The 15,520-nt window shown below is 30.3% G+C and overlaps 1 protein-coding gene across 1 annotated transcript; it reads right to left on the reverse strand.

Annotated features, from left to right (window-relative positions):
• Window positions 1-7,162: 7,162 nt before the first annotated feature.
• LOC143069512 (glucosamine 6-phosphate N-acetyltransferase-like) lies at window positions 7,163-15,397 on the reverse strand. Its single transcript, XM_076244191.1, has 6 exons — window positions 15,279-15,397; window positions 13,299-13,458; window positions 9,421-9,483; window positions 8,783-8,913; window positions 7,960-8,021; window positions 7,163-7,455 (listed from the first exon to the last, which is right to left on the reverse strand). The coding sequence occupies exons 1-6, from the start codon at window positions 15,297-15,299 to the stop codon at window positions 7,305-7,307; spliced, it is 588 nt and encodes a 195-aa protein (XP_076100306.1). The 5' UTR covers window positions 15,300-15,397; the 3' UTR covers window positions 7,163-7,304.
• Window positions 15,398-15,520: the final 123 nt, after the last annotated feature.

Raw genomic sequence — 15,520 nt, forward strand, 5'->3', positions numbered from 1 at the left:
AGTTTGGTTTGATTTGGCCCAGTAGTTTCAGAGGAGAAGATTTTTGTAAAAGTTAACGACGACGGACGACGACGACGGACGACGGACGACGGACGACGACGGACGACGGACGACGGACGCCGGACGCCAAGTGATGAGAAAAGCTCACTTGGCCCTTCGGGCCAGGTGAGCTAAAAACAGCTGAAGTCCACCTAAGGGTCTTCAACACAGTGAGAAAATTCAGCACCTATAGATCTTCAGCTGGCCTCTAATCAAAAATATGTACTAGTTCAGTAAAATGGACACCATACTAAACTAAACATATAACTTAAATTGACAAAAAATAAAAGACTAACAAAGGCCAGAAGCTCCTGATTTGGGACACGCGCTACAATATAGTGGTGTTAAACATATTAAGTGAGATGGCACAAACAAACAGCAATATGTACCGTTAAACTCAGTTTAAAAGAAGTCTCATGAGTCCAATGTCAGAAATGTTCCTAAAAAAATCAACTAGTACATAGCATCAGATCTATTTGATTGTTGGGCAAGACAGGCTAAAAGTGCTCAGTGTGACAATAAACTTCAAGTTGCTTTCATCTACTTCATTTGGTCTCTAGTGGAGAGTTGACTCATTGACAATCCTGCTGTTAGTTTTTTTTTTGTGTCTCTCTTGTTACACAGTATTAGAGACATAGGGATTACTTTCAGGCGGTGGCAGCAACAACGATATGTATTTGTAAAATGCTTTATATTTAAGAAGGCAAAATAAAGATAGAGAACAGAAGAAAAAAAAAAATCAGCATTTTATCCATATACAAAGGGCATAGCTCTAGAACGGTGAAAGTGAGGTCTTCAAAATTCAACCTTGCTCAGTGTTTTGTGATAATAAGCAATGTATAAGTTTCATTAAATTCGGTTGCAGCAAACTTCTGCTAGAGAGCAGAAACCAATTTCAGGTTGTACAGAAGAATGTACAGACGAACAAGGTAAAAACGTTTAAGGCTGGGGCATAAAACCACAGATTGAACCAAAATGTTGACGCAACAAAATGAATATAGCATCACTATGTATAGCTTTTGCAAAATAAGAGATAAGATCCAAAAGCATGACAGACCCAAATGAATGACATTAGTCCCTTTGAGGCACATGAGCTAATTGTGGGTGAGTGTATTCTATCTATACACCTAAATTTGCTCTAACCTGGATGCACTATGTGACTTCTGCAGTATCATTCTCAGACCATGTTATTAATTTTAATAATGTTGTGTCATCTTTTTTTTTTTAGTATATGGCTCCAAAACAAAGATGTACAGCATAATAGGGCAAACAAACTATAAGAATTTCAAAATGCCTGTTGACATATATGCTGATTTAATGTCATTTCAACACATCTTGTTAGATATACAATGCACCCATTTTCTGTTTGCTGATATGTAAAACTACTCATTGATCAAGGAAACTTTCCATCAAACTAGTATTGGTTTTAAGAGCAGGATATCACCCATGCATTGTCACTGTACTAGTATACATATTTTTTAAGGGGCCAGCTGAAGGACACCTACGGATGCAGGAGATTCTCGCTACATTGAAGACCCATTGGTGGCCTTCGGCTGTTGTCTGCTCTATGGACGGGTTGTCGCTTTGACACCTTCCCCATTTCCTTTCTCAATTTTATGTTTGTGTCCACATTTGTTGTAGAAATTGTAGATTTTTCATCTCTGTGAGTCAGGGCAATTTGTGTTATTACAACACATCTGATCATGCTAGTTACAACTTTTTATTTAGAAGCAAAAATAAAAGTCAAAATAAATTTTGTCAAAAATATATTTCATAAAATTTCAACAAAATATTTTGGGCAAAATATACATACAAAGACTGATGTAAGTTTTATATAAACAGAATAACATATTTTAAACAACCTCTAAATGATAATCAGAACTTATATAAAGATCTATATTTCCCAGTACTATTGCCAATCATTGTTTATACATGTCCTGGACCAAACACATATGGTTATTAGATTAAAGAAGATGTGGTACTAATGCCATTGAGACAACTCTTCATCTAAGTCACAATTTGAAAAAGCAAACCATTATAGGTCAGAGTATGGCATTCAACATGAAGCCTTGGCTCACATCAAACAGCAAGCTATTAAGTGCCCCAAAAAAGACGAGTGTAAAACCATTCAAACAGGAGTTCAAATTTATTTGCAAAAAACAAACCTATATGGTCTGGTCTGTCAATATAAACCAAACTTATATATACTCCTATTTTTTTAACATATCAATATGGTCATGACCACATGCATGCAGTCCAAAAAGTGACATGATCCAGAACATATACATAAGTATGGCATTCCCTTTATTGCAAAAATATAATTTGATAAATAATACAAAATAATCATTTGATCTGCGTCAGATATAAATCACCCTTGTGTAAATGTATATCATTACATCTGTTATCTTATTTAAGGTTGAACAAATTTCAAAGTCTGTACTTATTTGAAAATGTTATTTGTTAAAAGAACTTTTCAAAACAGACCAAAACCCATCTTTCATTTCATATTTAAAAGTTTCGAAAATAAATCAAAGTCTTAAATATGTACCTGTACATTTTCACTTGAATATGGTCGATTTCTATCTGATGCATTTCTTTCTAAAAATATTGTAATGAACAATTCACTGATGTGTAAGGTTGAAGTTTATTAGCACAAAACATTTAAATCAGGTTTTCATAATTTTATATGAAAGCACTTTCATTGAAAGCAGGAGTGACTTTTATTTTTTTTTTTTGTTTGGGAAAACATTTCTATGGTTAAATCGTAAGTACTATATATTTTTGGGGCAAATTTCCACTTAATTTTGAAAGTACAGTTAAAATCTAACTGAAATACTTTAAAAGTAATCAATAGAAGTTCTGATGGCTAATAAAAGACATTAAACTAATATTCATAGGGAAAGATTCATAAATATTTCACAACACAATCATATAATGCTATAAAAATTACTTTACAAGCTCATAGGTGGATCCAGGGGGGGGGCCCTGGGGGGCCCGGGTCCCCCATTTCGTGGGAAAAATTTGGTTGATTATATAGGGAATCATTGAAGCATGACTGGAGCGGGCCCCCCCTTAGGAAAAGTTCTGGATCCGCCACTGAAGCTCATGTGTGAACATAAAACTTTAAGGTGTCTGGTTAGTAAGGCAATTGCCTCATGTAAAAATTACCTTATACCTATAATAGAACATAACAAACAATGCATATATAATTAACAAAACAACACACAATCAAAGAAAATAAAACTTAAAATAAATATTTTACAGAAAAAAATATCTTGAAAGATGAGATTCTGACAAAAATAAATTTGTACGCAACGAAAAAATGTAAGCACAACTTAAATAATATTTTCTCATAAATTAATAGCACTTATAATATTCAATAAACATCTTTATACATTTAAATCACACAAGATTGATTTGTTTTTTATTACAACACAATTTCAACTTGTTTGAGCTGAACAACTTATTTTCCATGGATATTTCATTGTTGGAGACATTGCAGCAAAAATATCGTGATTTTCAGATGTTTAACTATTTGACATTGACGTTTAATGTGACTGTTAGCACACATGGTTACATCATGTCGGCCATATTTTATTCATGGAGGAAGATGGAGTCACTATCCTGTTCTACTTATGAACCTAGAGAGGAAGATAGAGTAACTAAAGAGAAAAACAGAACTTGACAGGATATCTGTCTTTCCTAGTCATTTAAGATCAAGGTCAACATACCTTGCCAAAGTAAGATTCAAAACAGAATTTTAAAGGAAAAGAGGGGGGATTAGGGGACAATCTTGAAATGGAAGACCATATTATAACAAAATAACTGCTTTTAATTTATCCTATAAATATATTTTTTTTTCTGTTTTTGAGGGAGCCTGTCTGAATCTGTGCAAGCAACCTCAGTGTTATCAGGCAATTAATTGGATTTGAGAAGTCAATGTGTTGTATAAATTATGTATAATAATGACTAAAGACCCTTAGTAAAATCTGGTTTGTCCTTTAAATCATATATAACAACTTAACTGATTGTCAATTGAATCAACAATTATATACCGGTAACATACATCTATATAATTTATATGTTGAATAAAATAATATCCACAAAATATATGTAAAAAGAAACATTCCACAAATATTAGAAATTAGGCCACAACTTAAGAGGGTGGACCTTGGTTCAGGGAGATAACTCTTTAAATCAGTTATGCGTTCGTAAAGTCAAGTTTCGTCAATGAATTTTAAGCATTTACCTGAAACAGATAGGAAATAATCTATGTATCCAAGAAGCTTAGAACATATTTATGAAAATGGCTGACACAAACGTACTGATGATTTTAAGAGTTATTTCCCTTAACCTAGGTCTACCTCCTTAAATAATGATCGAGATTATTCTTTTACCAACATAACCAAAGCTAAAGGTTCTGTACTAAACAGAAAATGTTGTGCCATGTTATGTTTTCTTATTATTGTGGATTTATCATTATGCATGGGATACCAACTATTGAGGATTTTGTTTGGTATATGTTAAACCTAAAAATATATGAAGATGTGGTATGATTGCCAATGAGACAACTAGCCATCAAAGTTCAAATGAAGAGGATGTACTCATCTTTAAATGATCAGTGAATTGAACATGTTTTTATTGGCTATTGGCTTGTAGGCAAAACCCCAATATTAAAAACTGTGGTTTCATTAATATTTGTTGGATACAAATTTTTGTGAATTCTGTTGGTATTGGAGACCATAAATTGAAATATTCAACAATTTACAAATTGCAGACTTTGCCAAAGCCACAAAATTAAAAATCTACAAAAAATGCAAGTTTTCCTCAATACTCAAAAATTGGTAACCATGACAATAAATGAATCCACAATATCCAGTTTTCCTCAATCCAAAACAAAAATACATTACTTCACAGTATTGCAATCTCGGAATATAAAACATAGATTATTTAACAAATAGATAATATACAGGTTATACATGTATTTTACTACTTCCCATTATATTTTCAACAAAACATTTAAAATATTAATTACATAAATATCTAAATCATAAATATAAACAGACTCCAGATTACTTGAATATGAATATTAATAGGCAAACTAAAAATTTAGTGACATAGCAATGTTTATATTGTGAACAATAAAATCTTGTAGAAAATTGATTTTTTTTGGTTGTTGTTAAAGTGGATGAGGGTTTCGTTTATTGTTCCAAGTTTTGATCAAAGTAATTTTAGTTTTACAAGAAATAATGAAATGAATTAGGTACTTATTTGGACCAATAAAAACATGAACACATCCAACAGAAAACTTCACTAAATATTTAGAAAAATTCATCTTCCTCCCATTTGGGAACCCATAAATGATGTACTAGTGAAATATGAAATGTATTGTACAATGATTTACATAAAGTTTATGATAAACCCCAAAGGCATTATGGGTAATTATGCTGAATATATAGAGATCCTGATATTAATTATATGGATTTCATAAAAGAAATAAATACATTTTAAGTTATTACACAAACAAAATTATTTACAACATACAAAAGTATCTGACATATTACTTCACATTAATGTCGTTCTAATAATCACAATAAAATCTTAAGAATTTCCCAGGAAAAATAAGTTTTTTGCCTTTAATTTCATTACAGGCAAAACAAAACGACTTTTAAAATTGATACAATACATTAAATTGGAAAACTGAATGAGTGCATTTAATATTGCAGATCCTTTTACTGAAAGTCAGAAATGTGAAATCTTATTAATGCAACCCCAAGCATTTAATCACAACTGAACTTATGAATGCCAATTTTTAATATTGTGGACATATTTGATGCTGAAGTAATTATTTATATTATTTAATTCAAATCATCCATCAATATCATAATATATCGATATGTAAAGATATCACAAACCTATGAATATGCATACAGATTTTATATCTAATACTGTGGATTCATAATAATTCTAGGGATACCTATTTTCATGGATTGCTTGAGTATTGGTGAACCACAAATTTCAACAACCAATAAATTACACATTTTCTATAGGCTTCCAGACTGTGGCAAAACAATTAAATCAAATATCCAAGAAAATAAAATGTTTCCTATAAATTCATGAAAACTGGTACCCATGAAAATAAATGAATCAACAGGAGGAACAAAAAATTATTACTCAATGATCACATGACAATATATAACTCAAAGTCACATGACTACAACACATATATAATATTTGATGATCATTAAATCCGATCACTATAAGATTTTATGGTGACCTCTAGATGTCTACTTCAATTGTATGATTGTCTGATTGCTGCTCTAAATGTAGAAGTTTACCAACTTTAAAAAAAATAAAATTTAAGTTTCTAACATGACACACCCTTCTTTCACTTTGATAACAAATTTAATGAAGAGTGACAGATACAGACACAGGAAAGATCATAATGACAAAATATGGTACCTTTGTTAAAATGAGCAAAGAGCTTGAAGTGAAATAACCATTTCTTAAATTAAATTGACATCTTACATTTAATTGCAACAATTTTTAATCTCATACTTTATTACTATTACTTTTTAGTGAAGACTCTTGAAAGGTCTCTGCTATATTTCATAAGGTTCAAATTTTCAACGATTTTTTTTTGGTGGACTTAATTACCACCCTAATAAAATGACAATTGCTATGTTTAAAGATGTACCTTGGCTATGTAAGGCATGTGTACTGAATAAGGCAAAACTAACTTAATAATTAATACAACAATTAATATTTAAAGCCTTAATACCTCAGTGTACATCATGTGTACATGATACAAAACAAATTAAAATATACCAAATATTGACAGATTGATAAAGAGACAGCATAAATACTACAAAGTAAATATCTTATGATTAAATAAATATAGATTGATTACAGGCCATCCAATTGATGTAAAGTTATTTTTAAACTTTCTACCTATATGTGTACTTTTCTACCAGAAGCCCAAAATGATCAAATTAATTTTACAATATAGACTGTTTTAACCTATAGCTATGCTTCAATGATTTGATTAACCTTATCCCATTATATTTGTATACCATTTTAAATACATGATTTTAAATATTAGCATACATAGACTTTTATCCTCAGTTAAATATTCATATATCGTTGTGTAAATAAATTTGTAATGCTGCAAAAATTGACTTTGGTTTGATTATTTAAAAACCTCTACATGCATTTTAAACCCACAATTGTATTTATCACATAAATTTCCCTATTTTTTTCGTACTTCAATCATGAAATCGTTGAACCATGTAATTTTGTCCATCCTCTTTATCAAATCCAAACTGTTTGTAAAACTTGACCATCCCGTCTAAACATTCTAATGACAGTTTATAACAGTCTATCTTCTGACACAAAATTGTTAATACATCCAACAACCTGCAATGGAAATAAAATTTAATTTAGCTATATTCATGATGGTCCGCCGTAGTGGTGGAATCTCCATTACGAAAAGCAGTAAAAATTCTTGCCAAAGGACAATAACAGTAATTTTTGGTGCAAAATTAGAAACTAATGCAAATCAAGAACTAATGGTTGAAATGTGTCTTTTTACAGTAGGGTTCATGTTGCTAAGTGTTTAGTTTCTTTTGTAACCATGGTGTTATTATTTTTCGACTTATAATGTCTTTTTGTTGCTAAGTGTTTAGTTTTCTATTTTGTGTCTCTTGTCTGTTTGTCTTTTTCTTTTTTAATCATGGTGTTAGTTTATTTTTTCAACTTATGAGTGTAAATGTCTTTGTTATAAAACTAATGCAACTCACTCTTAGACTAATGCTGTAAGTTAATAAGATGTTTCTCAAAATTTGTGAACAAATATTAAATAGCTCTAAATTAATGAAATACTAACACAAAAATTATGCACTGTGGTATAAAGATACTTACAATTTCCCCAACTGTTTTCCTCTGTAAGCATTGTTCACTACAATATCTTCTATTCTACCTCTCTGAAAAAGTATTATTTTAATTTTTTTTTTATATATTTTACTTTATATTGAAAGACATGTGTCACTCATTGGACATTTATAAAAAGTTAGTTTGCAGTATTCCACCAGAAGTAGCCAAACCATTTACAAACAGGGTTTTCTTACTATTGATGGCAAGTGTCACCTTACAAATTGAAGGGGTTTTGCACAACTATTTGCTTATTCCATCCTGTAAAGAATTAAATTGTTATAGCAAGCATGAATATAATTTGATTTACCCTATACTGTATATCATCCACAAAAAGTAGGAAAATTAAGCCTTAAAATGCACATATCATACCTTTAAGTGCCCAGAGTCAAAACAAGTTGGGCTTAAGCTATTAAGGTGGTAACCAACACCTTGACTAAAATTAATTTGGCTCGTTTAATTTTCATAAAATTCTGACAAAATATTAACTCTGACCCTTTGATTAGAATAAAAAAATTTAAAAAACTTGAACCAAGCACTTTATTGGAATAATTTCATAGGATATAAAGGCAAAGCAGTTTGAAAAAAACTAATTTTGATCATTGAGAAGCTTTATATTTTCTTAACAATACAACGTGATTAAAATGTCTAGATGTTTTTAAATAGTTATCTCCCTGTAGTGTCAGGTACCACCTTATGGTTCCTCAGCTAAAGTGTACTGAATTGGTTTTGTTTGTATTTGTGATTTCATAATTTGTACGATGGTGTAAACTGCTAACTGTTTATTTCTTAATTATGTTTTCCTAATACTTACAGATGCACACTGTCGTAAAAACTTTCTTTCTTTCACCAGAGAACCGGTTCCTATCACCTGGTTTAAAGACATGTCTTCTATCACAACTATATAATATGTATCTCCACAACCTTTCAGATCATTAAATCTTGCTGAAAATAAGAAATAAGCACTGGCTATTCAGATATTGTTGCAGTGTTTTTATTATTGAAAAAGTTACAACGTAAATATGAAAGCTTGCATAATTTCTTAATATTAGTAGGATTCTTTGTATGCAGTATTTTCTGAAATGCAAATTGGTCTCACATTTTTGTTCAACTATGAATCTGTGGCAAAAATAAAAGTATGTAGAAATTTCTGAATTGTCAGTAAATTAAATTTAATTATTCATAGAAAAGTTTGAAGCTAGAATTATGTGGATTCATTTATTTTCATGGGTATCAATTTTCGTGGATTGCTGAAAACTTGCATTTTCTTGGAGATTTGATTTCGTTGTTTTGCCAATCTCTGCATATACATGTACCAAGTCTATTGAAAATATGTTATGCGTTGAACATTTGAATTCATGGTTCACCTGTACCCAAGAAACCGACTAAAATTGATATCCAACGAAAAATACAGAGTATTTAATTCTATAATTAAAATATAATAGTATTTACCTTCAAACTCTTCTCTGGAGACATTTCCAACTTTGGTCAACTGACTCAATAAATTCATATAGCCTGTGAATAAATGTAAACAGGTTGATGTATACAAGTAGACTGAACTGAAACCATTAATTGTCTTCTAATGAAATTTAGTTTTTTCACATTATTTTTCAATTTGTATACCATGCATACTCTCATTGGACTCTTAATATAATATTCCCAAATTATCTGTTCTCTCTCTTAATTTTCAAATTCATTGGGTTTTAATGCTTTATAGAGTTCACAAGATTGTAGTCTATATTTAATTAATTGTTCTATGATTGCAGTCTATATTTAGAGTGCATTTGTTTCTAACCCGAAATTTTCTCATCGATGACTATCGTTTAGTAAACGTTAAGCTGCTAGAAACAAATACATCGTTTAATAAACTTTATCGACCCCACGTTGTCAGACAAAAATAGATTACACTCACGCACTGTAAACAAACAGGTAAAAGTGCGGGAAATGAATAACCAGGACTTTGCGAAAACAACACGTGCTCATAATTATTTAAACGACAGGTGCAGAAACAAATTTATCGTTTACACGTCTCAACGATAAACTATCAACGACTACGCGACTATTTTGCACGTACATCGTTTATGTGAACGATGTCAACGTTGACCAAAAAATGTAAGAAACAAATGGATTAAACGACTACGCGTGTAGTCGTTTACATCGTTTAGGTTAGAAACAAATGCGCTCTTAATCAATAGTATGTAATAGGGTTATAAATCTTCATGATCTTAGTGGTTTCACTTTAAATCACTAGCAATTACAATATCATTGGGATTCTTTCTGAGTGATTTTAAACAGAATCATGATTAGTCATATTTTAAAAGTATACTGTTTTCCCGTTTGAATTGTTTTACAATTGTCATTTTGGGGCCTTTTATAGTTGACTATGTGATGTGAGCTTTGGTCATTGGTGAAGGCCATACATGACTTATAGTAGTTAATATCTGGTCATTTGGTCTCTTATGGAGCGTTGTCTCATTGGCAATCATACTACATCTTCTTTTTTATAAGTAGCTAGGTAAGTCATGATGTTTTTAACATGGTTAAGTAGATATAGGAAGATGAGGTATGAGTGCAATGGGACAACTCTCCATTTAAGTAACAATTTATAAAAAGTAAGCCATTATAGGTCAAGGCATATTTTTAATGATATAATTCAGGTAATATTTGAGCTTGAATAGACATCAAGGTGGCAATCAAAACAATTAGTCAAAAAACAATATAACTTAGGCCAAAAGAAAAAAGACCAGCAACAGTGCACGAATCATTGCACACAAAACTAAAGATTCAGCTAATCATGCTAAGTGTTTCAATTGTTTCTCGTATTTTATGTAGATTAGACCGTTAGTTTTCCCATTTGAATGGTTTTACACTAATAATTTTTGGGGCCCTTTATAGCTTGCTGTTTGGTGTGAGCCTAGACTCCGTGTTAAAGACTGTACCAAGACCTATAATGGTTTACTTTTATAAATTGTGACTTGGATGGAGAGTTGTCTCATTGGCATTAATACCACATCTTCCTATATCTAACACTACCAAAAACCAGGGATGAATTCAGTACTTCAAGCTCCACATGTTGTTTTGTACATTGCATGTGAAAATTCAGGGACTGTTGTTTGTACAAGTTTAAGCTAACATACTAGCAGAACTTTTTACATTTTCCAGAAGATAACCAAATAATAAACTGTTGGGATCTCAACTCCCAAAATCAATCCCAACCTTCCTTTTGTGTTCATAAACCTTGTGTTCAAATTTCATTAAATTCTATTTTCTTATTCTAAAGTTATTGTGCGAAAACCAAGAATTATGCTTATTTGGGCCCTTTTTTGGCCCCTAATTCCTAAACCGTTGGAACCAAAACTCCCAAAATCAATCCCAACCTTCCTTTTGTGGTCATAAACCTTGTGTCAAAATTTCATAGATTTCTATTCACTTACAGTGACTTGACTGATAGTGTTGCTATCCAACAATTGCAATTCATTCAAAATTTTGACCAAATTGCAATTTGTTTTATTAAACCAAATTGTTCAACTGGTCAGAAATTTGAACAAATTGTTCAGTCAAAATGTGAATGTGCAAGGTGATAAAATAAATCATACTTACAATCCTATAAGACTTTAACTCCACTGTGTTGATGTTATTTTTAAATTAGTTTATCAATCTGTATAGTTATATATAGCTATTACCATACTAATGGTGAACTGTTTTATTTGTAATTGCTATAAAAATGTCCAAACTAAGCTTTTATACAGTTTTTCTTTCAAAATGTATTCTATATTCATAAGAATCACACAGTATATGAATAAAAACATCATATTCAGTAAAATAATTTGTAAAATTGCAATATATTTGTAGGAAGGGGAGATAATCTTTTTTGGTTTCAAAAAGTCTTTATTCAAAAGAATAGTATTTTAGGTTATTTCCCAAAGGAAACTTATCAATAGCATATTGTTATTTCACATATAGTTTACTGAATATATGATGTATTATTTTAAATGATATATGATTCTTATAAATATAAAATCCTTTTCGAAAGAAAAACTATATAAAAGCTTAGTTTGGACATTTTTATAGCAATTCAAAATAAAATAGTTGACCTTTAGTATGGTAATGGCTATAATATAACATATATGATATAATATAATTATACCAATTGCAACTCATTCAAAATTTTGACCAAATTGCAATTTGTTTTATTGATCCAAATTGTTCAGCTGGTCAAAAATTTGAACAAATTGTTCAGTCAAAATGTGAAAGTGCAAGGTGATAAAATAAAATATACTTACAATCCTATAAGCCTTTAACTCCACTGTATTGATATATTATATCATATATGTTATATTATAGCCATTACCATACTAAAGGTCAACTATTTTATTTTGAATTGCTATAAAAATGTCCAACCTAAGCTTTTATATAGTTTTTCTTTCGAAAAGGATTTTATATTTATAAGAATCATATATCATTTAAAATAATACATCATATATTCAGTAAACTATATGTGAAATAACAATATGCTATTGATAAGTTTCCTTGGGGAAATAACCTAAAATACTATTCTTTTGAATAAAGACTTTTTGAAACCAAAAAAGATTATCTCCCCTTCCTACAAATATATTGCAATTTTACAAATTATTTTACTGAATATGATGTTTTTATTCATATACTGTGTGATTCTTATGAATATAGAATACATTTTGAAAGAAAAACTATATAAAAGCTTAGTTTGGACATTTTTATAGCAATTACAAATAAAACAGTTCACCTTTAGTATGGTAATAGCTATATATACCTATACAGATTGATAAACTAATTTAAAAATAACATCAACACAGTGGAGTTAAAGTCTTATAGGATTGTAAGTATGATTTATTTTATCACCTTGCACTTTCACATTTTGACTGAACAATTTGTTCAAATTTCTGACCAGTTGAACAATTTGGTTTAATAAAACAAATTGCAATTTGGTCAAAATTTTGAATGAATTGCAATTCTTGGATAGCAACACTATCAGTCAAGTCACTGTAAACTAAAGTTATAGTGTGAAAACCTAGAAAATCCTTATTTGGGCCCTTTTTTGGCCCCTAATTCCTAAACTGTTGGGACCAAAACTTCCAAAATCAATCCCAACCTTCCTTTTGTGGTCATAAACTTTGTGTTTAAATTTCATAGATTTCTATTTACTTAAACTAAAGTTATAGTGCGAAAACCAAAAGTATTCGGACGATGATGACGCTGACGCCAACGTGATACCAATATACGACCAAAAAATTTTCAATTTTTGCGGTCTTATAAAAACAGATGTTAATCGATACTTTCATAAAAATACTTACCTTTATCATAATCAGATTTATAGAGTGGTCTGAGTTTTAGCATTTCTCCTGGGTTCTGTGGTGATATATTTGGATTATATGTTGCTCTTGATTTGTGTTCAAAGTCTAACTCTCGCAGAATACTAGGATCAAAGAGAGGTTCATCCTCAACTCCATTTGCCTATTTAAAGAAAAATATCTAATGACAGAAAGTATTTATAACTTTAAACATTGTTAAAAAAAACAGAATAGGGGGTACCTACTATATGCCCATTGACTGATGAACATTCCCTGAAATTGGCTGAATTCTAAATAATAGGGTGGATTTCAATAAATGTGATTGTGTCAAAATGGATGTCAGAATATAACAGAACCTTGAAAAATAGATTGAAGCCAGGTTCTAGGATTAATAGTTTATCTTTTTTATTTTACCTCAATGACTTATATATATAAAAAAAAACAAAGTTAACAATTGCAACATTTCAAACCTTTAAACTTAAATAGAAATTCATTGATTTGCCAATCTTTACCATTAGGTTCCCATATATTTCATTGAGATTACAAAATTTTCTTAACATTTAACATGTTTAATTGTTTTTGATTTTTTTTTTGTGGGTAAACATGGTAAATATACAAACTGAATTCTGAATTATAAATCTTAAATATCTGACAGAAATGTAGGTGTGAGTATATATGAAAGTCCTGGTGGATAAACTAAGACACATGCATGGAATATTGATATATGTCCCCAGTCATGAGTTGCAGCACAAAAATAGCATGAATACCACAAGTTAAGATTAGGTTCATTATTTTTTTTACAGAATGTGTAAGACAGCTAAATGTTTATTTTTTATTGTGAAAAATGTGTGGACAATAATGGGTGTAGTATAGGGGCTTTATACATTTATGTTAGACTCAGATTAGAGACCGGAAGTCAATCTGAGTCTTACATACATGTAGACAAATTTTTTTTATTAATATACCTTTTCCTAATGTCCAATTTTTTATCCTATCCTATCTTTCATGTCTTTAATCTATTAATTACATTTTACCATCTTTCTAAGCTAGTCCAAATAATTATGACATCTTGAACATGTTGAAATGCTATTATAAATTTTTTTTTTTGACGCCTTACATCATGTACATCTATGTCATAATTATTTGGACTACTTTCTAAGCATGCTTATATATAAAAAAAGAGATGTGTTATGATTTCCAACCAACTGTCCACATGGTCCACAAGAGACCAAAATAACACTGAAATTAACAACAATAGGTCACAGTACGGCCTTCAACAATTAGCTAAGCCCATACCGCATAGTCAGATATAAAAGGCCCTGATATGACAATGTAAAACAATTCAAACGAGAAAACTAACGGCCTTATTTTTAGAAAAAAATGAATGAAAAACAAATATGTAACACATAAACAAATGACAACCACTGAATTAAAGGCTCTTGACTTGGGATAGGCACATACATAAATAATGTGGTGTGTTAAACATGTTAGCGGGATCCCAACCCTCCCCTAACCTGGGACTGTGGTATAATGTTACAACATAAGAACGAGCTATAAAAATCAGTCGAAAAGGCTTAACTCATCATTTCTTATTTTCTTTTAGCTTTAATTGAAATGCTTATAATTCTGCATAATTACTTCCCATTGCTTGTGTATTCTGTAGTTATTTGTGGGTAAAAGTCTCAATACTGACTCTAATTCTAAATAAAGCTTATTTGTCTATCAATTTGTTCCTGTAACAGGGAACTGCACTTGGACTAATATATAGTGATAGTATTATAGGACCCAAGTGTTATATCCTTTCAAGTCTAGTCTCATATCAATATCAGCTTACATTTTTTTCTCACATTTCCTGGAAAAACTATTTATAACAAAGTAAATTTGAATTCATGGATTTTCCTAGTTTAACATTTTCTGTAGCAATGATTGTGGTTGTTTTTTTTAACACATTTTAAATAATCTTTATTTTGACAGTTTGTTTACCTGTTTATCATTGGTTGTCATAATTTATCAAACTGTCACAGTCCCTGCCCTGTTCTTCTTTCAGGAGTGATGAAATTTACACGTCACGGATTTTTAACCGAATTGTTTCCGGATTTTAATTACATAGTCACTAAAAAATAGTTTTGACGTCTTTACTAAAATAGTGGAAATAAATGTAAAGGAAATGCATTAAATATACACATTTTTACAATTTTATTACCATAAATAAAGAATTTTTATAT

Source organism: Mytilus galloprovincialis, chromosome 3 (assembly GCF_965363235.1).
Source record: "Mytilus galloprovincialis chromosome 3, xbMytGall1.hap1.1, whole genome shotgun sequence".
Taxonomy (NCBI): Eukaryota; Metazoa; Mollusca; class Bivalvia; order Mytilida; family Mytilidae; genus Mytilus; species Mytilus galloprovincialis.